Raw genomic sequence first — 15009 nt, 5'->3', positions numbered from 1 at the left:
CTTCAGTTTGGGGAAATTCTTGTTTTTTTTGTTTTGGGTTTTTTATTTTTATTTTTTTATATTTATTTGAGTGAGGGAGAGAGAGAGAGCAGGGGGAGGAGGAGAGGGAGAAAGAGAGAGAGAATCCTCGAGCAGACTCCCCACTGAGTGTGGGGCCTGACATGGGGCTCGATCCTATGACCCTGAGGTCACAACCTTAACTGACCGCTTAACCAACCAAGCCAGCCAGGCACCCCAGTTTGCAGAAATTCTTACCCATTTTCTTTTCAAAGTTTGCTTCCTCCCATTCTTTCCTCCCGTGCTGAGACTCCCGTTGCACCCGTGATCAATCCTCCCACTGAGTGCCGAATGCCTCTCACGCTCTCGTACGTGCGCTCTCTTCCATCCAATCCTAAAACCCCTGCCTCCACTCTGACCTGTTTACAATTGACCACTTCTTTCTGTAATTATGTCCAGATGATAAAGGAATACGTCACGTTCTTAGTTTGCAATATTGAAAGGCTTTAAGTCATTATTTTGAACACTTGTAGAATAAAAAAACATGACACAAAAAAATAGTGTGCGGTGACCCCTGGAATGCTGCACCCAGTTTCCCCCGGTTGTTACAGCTTCCACAGCGTCCAGTGCAAGGGCAGAGCCAGGCCCTGATAGAGGTCTTAGGTCATTTGCCACGTGTGTAGGTGCACGTCAGCCCCCGCCCTGCAGTCAGGATACAGAACTCCTCCATCACCACGAAGGTCTCCCCACACCACCTCTTGCACACACTCATGCCCTTCTTGTCTCCTGCCGCCCCAACCCCTGGAAACCGCGACTCTGCTTCCTTTCTCTACACTGTCCTCATTTTGAGCGTGTTATATGCGGGCGGTCACACACTCTGGCGCCCCGGGCACTGACTTTCCTCCTGCCTGGTGCCCTGGAGATCTAGCCAAAGAGCTGTGTGGCTGTTTTTATGGCTGCACCACGGGAATTTAGTGCCACATTCCTTGTGCCACAGCCCGTTTAACTATTTACCTACTGAAGACATCATAGTTGTTTCCAGGTTTGGGCAATTACAAATAAAGATTCCCCCCGCCCCCCCCGCCCCAAAAAAATACAAATAACGAGTAAAACTTCATGAAACTTCAAGTACACATATTTGGACGAACCTGTATTTTCCTTTTCCTGGGATAAAATTCCTGAGCACCCAATTGAGTGTCACATGCTAGTTGTATGCTTACTTTTTTTTAAAAAGAAACCGTCAAATTCTTTTCCAGAGTGGCTGCACGAGTTACCGTTCCCATGAGGGATGCATGAGACATTCAGGCTCTTTGCATCTTCCCTGGCATTTGGTATTTGTAAATTTTAGGTGTTTTGATAGGAGAGTAGGGATGCCTTCATTCACATTTCCCCCATGACTAATGACGTCGAACGTCTTTCCATGTGTTTTTTTGCCAGCCATATATCCTTGTCAGCGAAATGCGTCTTCGTGTCCTTCACACATTTTGGATTGCATGGGCAGAGTCAGTTTTTTTTTTTTTTTTAAACTAGTCAACGGTATGTAGGGCAATTGTAGGTGTAAAGAAAAATGAGCAGAAAGTACAGTGGGTTCCCAGATACCCCGCCACGCCTTACCCCATAGTTTCTCCTGTGATTGCCATCTTGCAGTACTGTGGTACATTTGTTCTAATTAACACACCAGTACGATACGTCATTATTCCTAAACTCCGTAGGTTATATGAGGGTTCACTCTGCACTGTTGTTTCTACAGGTTTTGACTAGTGTCTAATGGCATGTATACACCATTTCAATGTCATACTGAATAGTTTCCCTGATGTAAAAACCCTGTATACCAGCTGTTTCCCCCCGCCCGCAACCCCTAGCAATGACTGATCTTTTCACCGTCTCCATAGTTTTACTTTGTCCCAAAAGTCATAGAGTTATAGTCGTATAGCATGTAGCCTTTTGGGATTGGCTTCTTTCACTTAGCATCATGCATTTAAGATTCTTCCCTGTTTTCCAGGGTCTTTATAGCTTCTTCTCTCTCTCTCTTTCTCTCTCTCTCTCTCTCTCTTTTTCTTAAAGGGTTATTTATTTGAGAGATAAAGAGAGTGAGGGAAGGGGCAGAGGGAGAGGGAATGTCCAAGCAGACTCCTGCTGAGCTTGGGGCTTGATGCGGGGCTTGATCCCACAACCCATGGAATCATGACCTGAACCAAGAGTCAGATGCTCAATTGATGAAACCACTCAGGTGTCCCTGTATCTCTTTAAAAAAAAAAAAAAAAAAAATCACTGAATAGTATTCCATTCTCTGGATGTACCTGTCAAAGAACATTAAGATTTTGTACCAGCTTATGGCACATGGTCTTCCAGTCCCACCAAGCAATGAAGTCCACTCTGATACTATTTACCTGGAGACAGCATTAGATCCCACAGGCCAAGGTTTCAGTCCTACCAGATTGCCCCACCCCACTTCACTTGCCATTTGTAACTCCAAGTTGTCACCCGATCCACTGCTATAGATCAGAAATCCCAATGAGCCCCATTGTCGGGTTTGATTACTTTGTTAGAGACGCTCACAGGACTCAGATCCACATTTACTTGCTAGGTCACTGGTTTGTTATAAAAGGTTATAACTCAGGAACAACCAGATGGGTCCCTGCCTTCCCCACTCACAGGGATGCTTGGGGCCAGGTCTGGGGAAGGGGCACTGGGCTTCCATGTCCTCTCCTGTGCCACTCTCCCCAGATCTCCATTTGTTCACCAGCCCTGAAGCTCTGCAAACCCCTTTGGGGGTTTTTATGGAGACTTCATTATACAGGCACGTTTGATTGAATCATTGCTTACTGGTGATTGAACTCAATCTTCAGCCCCCTCCCCTGCCTGGAGGTCAGGGGTAGAGCTTACTGTACCAATACTCTAGTAATAAGTTCCATTCCCTTGGCAGCTAGTCAGCATCCGTAGGTGACCTCCCAGCTTTTCAAAAGTCACCTCGTTAACATGACAGACGGCACCTCTATGGCCGTCAGTGCTTAGGAAATGCCAAGGGTCTTCGGAGCTCTGTGCCAGAAATGGTGACAAAGACCAAATATAGATTTGTTCGTAGAAATCACACTGTCACAGACATCTTGGTTGTTTCTAAGCATCGGCAATTATTTAAAAAGTGCTGTGAACACTCATGGGCAGGTTTTTGTGTGACGTAACTTTTCAACTTGTTTCAGTAAATGAACTGGAACACGTGCAGATCACGGGGTAAGAGAGAGCTTAGTTCTGTGAGAAACTGCCAGGCTCTCTTCCAAAGCAGCGGTAGCGTTTTGCATTTCTAGCAGCTATGAATCAGAGTTCCTACCTCCCCACAGCTGCCCCAGCATTTGGTGTTGCAGGGTTTTCGATTTCAGCCCTTCAGATGCATGTGTGGCAGCATCTAAATGTTGTTTTCATTTAGGATCCCCTAATGATGCGTGCTGTGAAGGTCTCGCCATAGGCTTATTTGACATTTGAATATTTTCTTTGATGAGGTTCAGGTCTTTTGTCTGTGTTTTAGTTGGATTGTGTATTCCATTATTGTTGGATTTGAGAACTTTTTATGCTTTAGATACTAGTCCTTTATTTTATTTATTTTTTTAAGATTTATTTATTTATTTATGATAGACACAGAGAGAGAGAGAGAGAGAGAGAGAGAGAGAGAGGCAGAGACACAGGAGGAGGGAGAAGCAGGCTCCATGCCGGGAGCCCGATGCAGGACTTGATCCCGGGTCTCCAGGATCGTGCCCTGGGCCAAAGGCAGCTGCTAAACCGCTGAGTCACCCAGGGATCCCCAATACTAGTCCTTTATCAAGAGTTGTATTTTGCAAATGTATTCTCCAGTGGGTAACTTTTCTTTTTTTTTTTTTTAAAGATTTTATTTATTTATTTATTCATGAAAAACACAGAGAGAGAGAGGCAGAGACACATGCAGAGGGGGAAGCAGGCTCCATGCAGGGAGCCCGATGTGGGACTCGATCCTGGGACTCCAGGATCATATCCTGGGCCAAAGGCAGGCGCTAAACCGCTGAGCCACCCAGGGATTCCCTCCAGTGGGTAACTTTTCATTCCCTCTTATGTCTCTCACAAAGCATAAGATTTTAATTGTACTCAAGTCCATTTTACCAATTTTTTTCTTTCATGGATCATGCCTTTGGTATTGTAGCTACAAATTCATCCTCACACCCAAGAGGGTATAGATTTTCTTGTGTGTTATCTTTTAGGAGTTTTATAGTTTTGCATTTTGCATTTCGGTCTGTGAGCCACTTTGAGCTAATTGTTATGAATGGTGTAAGGTCTGTGTCCAGATTCAGTTTTTGTGTGTTTTTTTTTTTTTTTTTTTTTTTTTGCGTGTGAATGTCCAGTTGTTCTAATGGCAGTGATATGGTAAGAGGGAGAATGATGTATTATTATTTGTTATCCCTTTTGCCTATTTGTGTGCTCCTTCCTTAGAATTTAAGCCTTCATTTACATTAGAATTTATATTTTAATTAAGGTTAAATATATATCTAGCTTCATGATTCACTAGGTTTGCATGTCTTATAACCACAATACTGAAAAACTGGGTTCTACTGAACAATCTGATTCTCTTCACCCAGGATGTTTTCTTACCAGTCAAAAGCTCTCATCTTTCCTAGTGCTTTTTTTCTTTGTCTTTGGTGGAAATCTAAATGCATGGATTAACTAATATAAAGATGCAGAAAGTTTTAGGGATGGAGCAGGGGGAGATTGACCCTCAGGAATCATTAGAAAATAAACATTATTGTCTTTATTTAAATACTTTTTAATAGAATGTCATGTTGAAAACACATGCACATTCATCATTTATTCATGTTTCTACACAAAGGAAGACCCATCAACGCAGGTGCTCATGATTCAGTGGTGGGATGTCAGAGGCTGCATAGCATTTCCTGATGGCCGCTACTCTGTGCCTGCGAATTTGCAGGCATTTCAGAGTGGCCAAAGGCTTTGTTGGGACGTTTTACATGTGTTATTGGGAGGCACCAACCCTTGTTAGCGGGCTCTCACAAAAATGGTGGGCAAATTCATGGTCTTAGCAGCAGGTGCCAGGTGCCTCCACTTGTTGTATTTCAAAACTTATCGTGATTGGATATGCAACAGTTGCAAGTTCATTCACTTGGTCATTCATTTAGTCGACAAACATTTATTGAGTACCTGCTGCATGCTGGGCCAGCGGGCCCTCCAGGATCTTATTGGTTTGACAGAGACACTAAGTGAATGGTCATGTACGGCAGGTGCAGTGTGATCAGTGACACAAGCAACCCAGCAGTTCCCACCATGGGGATGCGGGGATCAGGGAAGAGTGGCTGCAGGAGCCACAGTCTGGAAAGAGTGAGGGCTGCAGGCCAAGGGGCGGGTAGCAGGGCTATTTGGGCAAAGCACTCCCAGGAAAGGAGATAGCAATGAAAATAGATGGTATCCCAGGAATCCGAAGTGCTAAGAGTCTCAGAAGTTGCTAGGGCCACGAGGCTGGCAGGTGCACCAGGATGTGATCCCAAAGGTCCACCATGTTGCACTGCTGTCCACAGCAGGGCAGGGAGACAGCAAATGGGACGTCTTAGAAGCTTTGAGGGTCTTTACTGCCTGGAGCATGAGTGAATGGAGGGATGTAGGAGGTCGTGGTGAGGGGGTCACACAGGGACCAGCACGAGAAGGCGGGCTTCTCCCTAGGAGCAATGTGTGGTCATTAAAGGAGTTTTAAGCAGAAAAGAGACATGATCTGATTTGTATTTTCGGAAGCCCCTCTGGTGACCGAGGGGCACAGGCTGGGATGAAGCCTGGCACAGGGAGCGTGGTGGGAAGCATGCTTTTGGCCATTGGTCCGTGATTATACAGGCCTAAATCTGAGTGACTGTCCCCACTGGGCACCAATTCCAATTGCCCTATACAAACAACAGGGCACACTGGAGTGGCTTCACCTGGGCAGGGGTGGGGTGATGGAGCTGCTGTCCTTCCCGTGGCCTGTCACTCATCCCCCAACCATGACACACAGTCCTTAGCAACTAACCCCCGACACTGGCAGGGGTCGTGACTTAACCCTAGACCATTCCTCATCTGAAAAATGGAGTTCCAGCCAAGTCTGACTTTGCCCGCAGGAGTATGTTGGGATGTAAAAGTCATCCATCGCCCGCATGGGGAGGCGGGAAAACATGATTAATGTTAACAATCACTGGCAGGTGGTTAGGGTAGCAGACGGGAGTGGGAGGCGAGATGAGAAGCAGGGGATGAAACAGTCTGGAGACTGGTGGAGGATGAGGGTGGCGATGGGTATGAAGAGAAGAAATGGATTCAAGAGGCATTCACGGAGGAAGTGGTGGCCAACCAGAGCAGGAGGCGAGGTGGGAGCGCGGGAGGACTTCCCGAACTTGGTGGTGACCCAGTCCACGCCTGAGCCATGAGACCCGAGAGCCCAGAGACCGGAGCAGCAGGGCGTGGGACACGGCGGGCGGGCTGAGCACAGCTTTGCAGGAGCTGAAGGTCTGCCCGTCGAAGTAGGGAAGCCCCCGAGACAGCCGAGTTCCCAGGGGAGGGGAGGCCTGCACCCGAAGCAGGTGCGGGTCCCCGGAGTTCGGGTGGTCCCGGGGTTGCTGGAATGCACGTGCAGCCTCCCGGGTCTGGGAGAGAACACCGACTGATGAAGAAGCGTTGGGAGAGAGGAGCCCCGGGAGGAAGGAGAGGGAGAGACCGCGGGTGGGAGGGAGCCGGACCGGGAGCTGAAGCCACGCCGCCCGGGGCTCAGGATCCCTCGGTGCCCCACTGGCTCTACAGGAGCGGCAGGGGTTTGAATTCGGATTGCCCAGGGCCCACGTGGGAGTGAGGATGGGGGCGGGGATTCAAGTGTAAGGGGGCCAGGAGAGCACGGGCAGGGCCTGCGACGCTGGGGCAACGTGGGGTGTGCAGAAGCGAGCCCTGGGTGTGTTCATACGCGGTCGAGAAGCCAGTAAGAAGGAGGGAGGCAGGTATTGAGGATAGGACCGCTTGTGGGCGGGAGGAACCAACCACGTTAGCATTGGTAGGTTGGGCCCCCGGTGGGTGTGCCACCGTCGGAGTGTTGCCCTAAATAGCGAGATTCCAGCAACCGTTGGGGGAAAGCTGTGACGTTTTACACAATGGACCCCGGACCAGCCCCTGTGCCAGAGCGCGGGGAAGGCTGACAGCCCATCCACGCGTGCTGGGCCCCAGGGACTCGGGGGGCATCGGCCTCCTCCTCAGGGGACGGTGCCCGCTGGGGAGACTCGCGTTGCCCGGTGTTGGCGCTGTCTGGTGAGCAGCGTGCACGCACAGGGCGGGGTGGGGGGCCGGCGGAGGTCCTGGAGGGTCCTTGGGCAGCGCTCGTGGCCACAGGGCCTTTCCGGTTGAAGAAGAGAGGAGGGCACGGCACAGGGACCTGAGAGGTCGCGCGTGTTGGAGGACGTGCAGGATGTTCATCTTCCGCGGGTTCCTCAGCCGGGGACCCTGGAGCCAGAGAGGGAGGCCAGGCCCAGCCGAGAGAGGCGGCAGCTTCACACGTGGACACGCCGCCCACTGGCTCCGTTGAAACTGAATCTAGTCATAGTTCTGGGAGACACAGCTGCCTGCACGGTTCCGAGATGGGGCCCCACTGCCTGAGGGGTCGCAGACATCCCGGAATCCAAGGCCCTCGGCAGAGAGCGAGGGGCCCATTTGGCAAGTTGGAACCAGGACAGGTGAATCTCGGCCCCTCCTCGGACCTGTGGGGGGCTTGGAAGAGCTGCCCTCCCTCCCGGGGCCGGCTGGCCGCCCCTGGAGCCGACTTCATAAGGTCAGGCCCGGGCCAGAGGGCAGCGGCCGCGGGGTGCGTGTGGGCGGTGCGGCAGGCAGGCAGGAGGGACGGCGTCTGGGCAGCGGCCGAGCTGCAGGCCCCGTCCCCGCGCTCCCTCCCCCGGCACAAATGTGATTATGGCCCCGCAGCCCAGCCCAAATCAGGTTAGCGTCAGTGCGCTTAGCCGGGGTAATCAGAGCCTGGAGCGCAGCAGGTGCAGGGCTGGAAAGAAGCTTCTTTTTTTCTTTTTTCTTTTTTAATTTTTTTAAATTTTTAAATTTTTTATTATTTTATTTTATTTTATTTTATTTTATTCATTTTATTTATTTTATTTTTTGGAAAGAAGCTTCTGAGAATTAGAACAAGCTGCCCACGGCACCTAGAACACGCACCCGCTGACAGCCCGGGCCCCTGGCAGGCTCAGCCGAAGGGCCCGGGCCTGGCCCAGGCGCTGGGCTCTGTCCTCACCTGGCAGGACAAAGCCACCCCCAGGGTCTCACTTAAGTCAACTGCAGAGCACAGATAGTAAACCTGTCCAGCCCGTCGGGCGCCACACACAGAGAAGCCCCAGACGGGGCTGGGTGGGTGCTTGGGACCCGTCCCCCGCGTGGCCCTCCACTGAGCCGGGGCCGATGACAAGGCGGGCTCTTACGGTCTTTACAGAGACGCTCCAGGCTCAGTACGCAGAACTGGAAAGTGAGGGTGCGTGTATGAGATGCAAAACTAGTCTCGAGAGACAGGCAGTGTTAATATTGGGCAATATTGGGACCTTTCCTGTGCGCACGTTCGTAGGTGGAAAGTAATTTTAACGAGAGGACGCTTAGTACACGTGTAGTCTTAAGAACACAAAGTGCATTTATTTCAGTTAGAAATTGAGGAACATTATAGGACGTTGAAGGGACATGTAAGCAATAGAAAGGTCTTTCTTAAGAAATCGTTGAAATTGAGAAAATAAACTACAAGCCAGTGGTAAGATGGATGAGTCACTCCGTGGTCTTTCCCTGTACTTTTTTTTTTTTGCTATTCCTTTAGTGACGCAGGCGAAGTGTCCTAAGAGTCACAGGTTGTACCTACTGAGCCAGGTGCCTCCGACGAAGCATCTCACTATTCAGTTATAAATTGGGAAGAAATTGCAAATACCAGAGGAAAATCACCTCGTCCCTGGGAGTGGCGCCGAGATGCTGGTGCAGGGGAGGCACGCGGGGTGTGGAGGGAGGGGATGCCGACGCCTGAGGCCTCCAGACCTGCCAAAAGGAAAAGCAGGAGCTGGGCCTCCAACCTGCGGCTTTTGCCCCAAGGATGCGGCCTAAGTGTGAGCGGGTCCATCCTGCGTTTTCCTTTCCTGTATTCCTGAGGCTTGGCTGTCCCCCCAGGACTGGCCCGGGCGGGAGACGGGGGATGGCCTGCTTCTCAGCAAACCCGCCCATCCGGCCCGCACCCCAAGTCTCCTCCGTGGGGCTCCGGGCCGCGACCCCCACAGCCAAGGCCACGAGGGACCGTCCCTTGCCCCAAAGCCTGTGGAGTTTATGCAAAGCAGCTGCCCCTCCACTGCTCCCCTGCCTCTCATGCTCCTGCCTCCTGCACCTCTGGCTCCAAGGCTGCCAGGTCGGGCGCCTCCCTGCGTGGCCCTGGGGGCGCAGCCTGTCCCTCCCTGCGTGGCCCTGGGGGCGCAGCCTGTCCCTCCCTGCGTGGCCCTGGGGGCGCAGCCTGTCCCTCCCTGCGTGGCCCTGGGGGCGCAGCCTGTCCCTCCCTGCGTGGCCCTGGGGGCGCAGCCTGTCCCTCCCTGCGTGGCCCTGGGGGCGCAGCCTGTCCCTCCCTGCGTGGCCCTCGGGGTGCCGCCTGTCCCTCCTGCGTGGCCATGACACCAGCCCTGCGTGGCCCTGGGGGCGCAGCCTGTCCCTCCCTGCGTGGCCCTCGGGGTGCCGCCTGTCCCTCCTGCGTGGCCATGACACCAGCCATCTCCCCACTGGCAGGCGGCTCCCAACCCGGCAGCTTCGCTGTAGCTGAGTCACGATGCAACATTCAGGGGCGCCTGGGGGCTCAGTCGGTGAGCCTTCTCCCTTCAGCTCTGGTCATGCTCTCAGGGTCCTGGGATCGAGTCCCGCGTCGGGCTCAGCCAGGAGCCTGCTTTTCCTTCTCCCACTGCTGCTGCCCCTGCTTAGGTTCTCTCTCTGTCTCTGTGTCAAATAAATAAATAGAATCTTTAAAAAAACAATTTCGACACAATGCTCCTGCCCGGCCTGAGAGTAGCCCGTCGGGGCCCGGCTCCCCTGCTCACACCCCACGGCCACCTTGAGTTCCGCCAGCTCTGGCCCCAGGCGACCGTGTCCACGGAGAGCCAGGCTGGCCCGCTGAGCCAGCCGCGGGCGGGCACGATGCTGGCACTCCTGCAGGAGCGCTTGCTTGGACCTTCTCTGCGAGGGCACCGGGGGCTCCAGGCAAATGCAGGTGGTCCTGGTGACGCAGAGCCAGACGGGCCTCGGCCAGGTGCTCAGGTTTACCAGACTGCGTGGGTCTCCAGCCCTCGCCTCTTCACCTCTGCTCTCAGGGCGCCGTGGCGCCGCCGGGGTCCTAGTGGGGGCTCAGTAAAAATCAGAATCGAATTCTCCACTCACGTGGAATGAAAATTCACACTCTTGTCCCAGCGAGGGAGAAACAGCGTTATCCAGATGGCCCTGGCATCGGGAATCGGTCAGGCCCCTCGCTCTTGTAAACACCACGAGCTTTTTGATCACTTCGGAGAGAGTCTGCGTTCGGCAAATAGGTTTCAGCCCCGATTCCACATGCAGCCAAGTTCCGCATTCCCCGCAATGCCGGGAGCTCAGACGCGAGACCTGCATTCTGGAGCTCCCGGGCCGGGGAGCCCCGTGTCGGGGGGGGACACCCACCGGTCGGACGGCACCCGCTCCCTCTCTGCCTCACGACGCGCTCAGATAGCAGGTGCGGGCGTAGGCCAGGCCGGCTTTCCCACTCGTGTGACCGACGGTGCCCAACGACATCTCAAAACGCACCTTTAGGAATTGTTTTCAGGGTCTGTGAGGCCTTCTCATGAGTGTGCTTGGAGCAAACCTTCCTCTTTTTTTATTTTTTTAATATTTTATCTATTTATGCATGAGAGACATAGAGAGAGAGGGGGGCAGAGACCCAGGCAGAGGGAGAAGCAGGCTCCATGCAGGGACCCCGACGCGGAACTTGATCCCGGGTCTCCAGGATCACGCCCTGGGCCGAAGGCAGGCTCTAAACCGCTGCGCCCCCCGGGCTGCCCAAACCTTCCTCTTTTGAGGCCTGAAGCTCCCCTGGGAGTGGGGCTGTTCGGAGGATGGGCCGCAGAGCAGAGCCAGCGGGTGGGACTCCTGGTCAAAGCCCAGGGGTCTCTGAGCCGCCCGCGGTGCTGTTCCAGGGCAGGTGTGGGCAGGTGCTCTTGGCACCTCTGCCCACACGCGCCAACCAGGCAGGCTCCGCGCCCCCCTGCACTGTAGCAAGGACCTGCTGTCGCTGGTTGACCTCCGTGCTTCGGTCAGGGAAGCAGGCCCGGGACACACCGTCCGCCCTCCCCGCCCCTCAGCCCTCGGCACGTCAGTCCTGGGCGAGCACTGCTCCCAACGTCCAGCCTGGTTCCCGCCGGCGGATGTTTCTCTGCACCCGTCGGGAAGCTTCCGTGCAGGGACGGGACCGGCGTGCACAGACCCCGTCTCCAGCGGGCGGGCACCCGGCGGGCACCCACCCGGCTGCACCTCCGAGGCTCAGGGCCCGCCCGGGGGCTGCAGGGGTGCGTGCAGAGGTTCCACGGTGACTCCCGGGGCCGTCGACCCTAAAACAGGTCTGCTTTTTACTTTCCAGGTGGTGGCCACACTGGGGACCACGTCCTGCTGCTCATTCGACAATCTGTTAGAAGTGGGTCCTATCTGTAAGTATCCGGCTGAATTTTTTTCTGCAAAATGTTCTCGGCACGGGAAGCTCCCGTGGACCTTCCTCTCGGGGCCCGTCCTCTGTCAGGGCATTAGCCGTTCACTTAGGCAAGGTAACACCGCGACCATGCAGGATGCGGTGCCGGCCGGGGGAGGACGAGAGGGACGCTAACACGGGTGACCCCACGATCCGACGCTTGCCCCGACTCCTATATTCGCACCGGCACAGATTTCATTAGCGTCAAGTCCGCAAACTCAGACCCCGGCTTCCGTGGACCAGTGGAGCTCAGCCGGCCCGACGCGCCGTCCGGAAGGAAGGAGTCTCCCACGGGGCGCAGCCGGGCCCCAGGGTCGCAGGGCTCAGGGCCCCCTGAGCGAATCGGGCCAGAGTCAGGTCGGTTACCGGCTTCGGAGGAAGCGGCCGAGGCTTCTGAGGTGACCGTCAAGAAGCACGTGACCTCACGCCCTAAAGCCAGGGACACCCAGACCCCGGATTCCTCGGGGGAATCTGCTGCTGTGCCTCCGGGGCCACTCGACCCTCCCGCCTCCATCAAGCACATGGCAGGGGGGTCCCAGGGAGGGGGTTCAGAGGATCCCCAAGGCGGGCCGTGCGTAAGGCCCATGTTTCCAAAGTTTCTTCTTCAGTGCAGGCCTGGGAGGGGTTTCGTGGCAGGGGCTTTGCCCTGGGGAGGGGGTGCAGGTTCCCGGCCCCCTCCCCGGCCTTGTTCCCGGCCTCAGGGCCCAGCGCCCCCTCCCTCCGCTGCCCCGACAATGGGGCTGTTCAGACCTCAGCCCCCATCCCTGTAGCTGGTGTGAGACACACCACCTGCGGACACCGGTCCCGGCCTGTCCGCGTCCCTCCCCCATGGGGTCCCCCGCAGCAGCAGCGTCGGGCTGTGTGGTTGCACCTGCTTGGGGCCCAGCCCCACCACCTCGGCTGTGGGCCGTCCTGTCCCCGGCGTCGTGTCCCCATCTGTACGGCGCCAGGGTCGGACACCGGAGCTTCCCTCACTGGGCCGTGCAGAGGGCGGCAGATGCACAGAGATCGTGCGACCCTCGGGACGGGCGCCGCGGGCACGGATGTGCCGGTTCGTGCAGGTTCATGTGCAGCCAGGGGCAGGCGGGTGACAGCCGGTGGCTGAGGCCCGTGGCCGGGGCGTCACCCCGCAGGCTGCAAACGTGCCCGGCCCAGCGGCTTGGCGCTCCTGCGGCTCAGATGTCGGGCCGGGAACTGGATATCCCAGGGCTCTGGGGTTTAGGGGCGCCTTGGCAGGGCAGGGCCCACGCAGCCCCGCGGCCGAGCTCCGGGCCTCCGCCAGCCGGATGACAGCCTGGGAGGCCCGTGCTCTCCGCCCACGGCAGGTGGGGGCCCGGCTCAGGCTGTCCCGCGGTCCTGGAGCCCCCCTGCCCCCTGGGTCTGGGGTCGCAGGGACCGCGAGCTCCAGGAGGGTTTGGTGCAGACACAGGGGCCGGTGTGGGCCGACTGAGGGGCCCGACAGCCGCAGAGCCACAGCCCCGCCGCTCACGGCCTCAGTCCCTACGTGAGGTTCATGTCCACATCATATTTACTGCGGGTGACACTGTCATGGTCAGGAGGCCGGCACCTGCCCATAAGCCCCGGGCCGCCCGTTCCGCCCCCTCTGACACCGTGTCCTCGACGGTCGCCACTCACTCTGTGGTCCACGATGTCAGATGGCGTCAGACGGGGCTGCCCGGGAGCCTGAGCTGACCTCGCCCGGTGCTGTGACTGGAACACACCGTCGACACGATTCAGTCCCTGACGCGTCCACCGTGATTCAGCAAAGTCGGGGGCGCCGGAAGGTGGTTGTCCCCAAACTGCTGCTTTAGGAAAAGAGGTTTTCTTTTGGGGTAGTTTTAAAACGAGGTCCCCCGCGGTCCACTAGGATGGGTCTAGGGAGGTTTCCTGTAGGTTATACTGGAGCGAGGAAGGGATGCAGAAAGCAGGTCATTGAAGGCGACAGGCAGGTGTGACAGTGGGAGGCAGAGTGTGGGGCCCCAGGGAGGGCGGAAGGGGAGCGGGGCGCACAGGGCAGCCTGAGCCCCGCCCGGCGGCACCGGGGTGCTCAGGAGGGGGGCGCAGGAAGGGTCACAGTCCCTCAAGCACCGCCCTCGCTTCCAGCACTTTCCGGAACCACCTCGGGTCCGATGATCCACCGGAAGGACTTACAGGACTCCCTGGAAGCCCCTCAGGGGTACGGGGTATTGCAGCGGGCACAGGTGCAGGGCAGACGGGGGAAGGTCCGTGGGTGGCTAGCTCGCCCCGCTATGACGACACCCAGCACCGCGGAAGCTCACCGGGCCTGTGGCCTCAGAGGGTGATGGGGCGTCAGCCACGTGCTGGCCGCCGGGCCGACCCGCGGCCTCCAGCTCCTCGGGGGAGCCCAGCTGGCACCTGCCGTCCCCGGGTCGCACGAGGTCAGGTGGCCTGGGGCCCGCAGCCACCGGCATTAGTCAGGCTGTCTCACTGTTTGGAGCCAAAGAGCCAGGCGGGAAAGGACCCTCTCCGGCGGGGACTCCAGGGGCGAGAGGTCACCTCCCGGGAGCAGGGCAAAGGCCAGGGCTTTTCCGAAGTAAAGTCAAGGCCCCGCTGCACCCCTTCCCCCGTGTGCCCCTGTCTTTTCCACCTTCTCCGCGGCCCCTACACATTCCCGAGTGCAGGAGTCCCAGGGCTGGTGTCATTCCGTCCCCTGCGTGAGGCCGTGGATTCCGACCCGCAGTCCTGCACGTGTCCTGGGGGGGCCCCGGCCAGCATGGGTGGCTCGGGGGTCTCTCACGAGGATGAGGGCTGAATGGGAACCCTCATGCCTCTGGAACCCGTTCCCCTTCCTCCTTCCTGACCCGTCTGCCCGTCCAGGCCCCGGGGCCCTGCTCTGTGTCACCCCTTCCCTCCGCAGTCCCGAACCCAACAGACACCACAGTCTCGATCCTCTGAAGAGCCTCTAACAGAAAACCGAGTTTCCTGACCGGTGGTCGGGGGCGGCCCGGACTGCCCTGCGGAGAGCACAGCCTGGCCCTGCGCTTTGCCGTCTGCCCCGTGGCTGCCCCTGGGGTGCCCAGGCCCGCGGCGCACCGAGCCACAGCGGGAGGCCCCTGCAGCATGGGGACCGTGGCCGTGGGAGCGGGGCCGAGCTGTGCTATTTGAGCAGAGACGCCCCGTTGCCTGGAGGCTGCGGGTTCTTGCGGGCTCACGGCCCCACCCACGCGGGGCCCCGCGGGGCCAGGAGGACGGCGCCACAGAGGCCCGCAGCCCCGTAAAGCGTGCTTCGGGTCCCTCGTGCC

The 15009-nt window shown here is 56.7% G+C and overlaps 1 protein-coding gene across 4 annotated transcripts in view; it reads left to right on the top strand.

The window, feature by feature from the left end:
* LOC144309672 (aromatic-L-amino-acid decarboxylase) overlaps positions 1 to 15009 on the top strand; it is a 74440-nt gene that overhangs the window by 31633 nt on the left and 27798 nt on the right. For all 4 annotated transcript variants that reach the window (XM_077890760.1, XM_077890759.1, XM_077890762.1 and 1 more), the window contains exon 7: positions 11642 to 11708. In XM_077890760.1, the coding sequence (XP_077746886.1) occupies positions 11642 to 11708 (67 nt within the window). The remainder of the gene's footprint in view (positions 1 to 11641; positions 11709 to 15009) is intronic.

The sequence above is a fragment of the Canis aureus genome, unplaced genomic scaffold (assembly GCF_053574225.1).
Source record: "Canis aureus isolate CA01 unplaced genomic scaffold, VMU_Caureus_v.1.0 ptg000152l_RagTag, whole genome shotgun sequence".
NCBI classification, from domain to species: Eukaryota; Metazoa; Chordata; class Mammalia; order Carnivora; family Canidae; genus Canis; species Canis aureus.
Note: the sequence above shows the minus strand (reverse complement) of the source record. Positions and strands in the feature narration are given on the sequence as shown.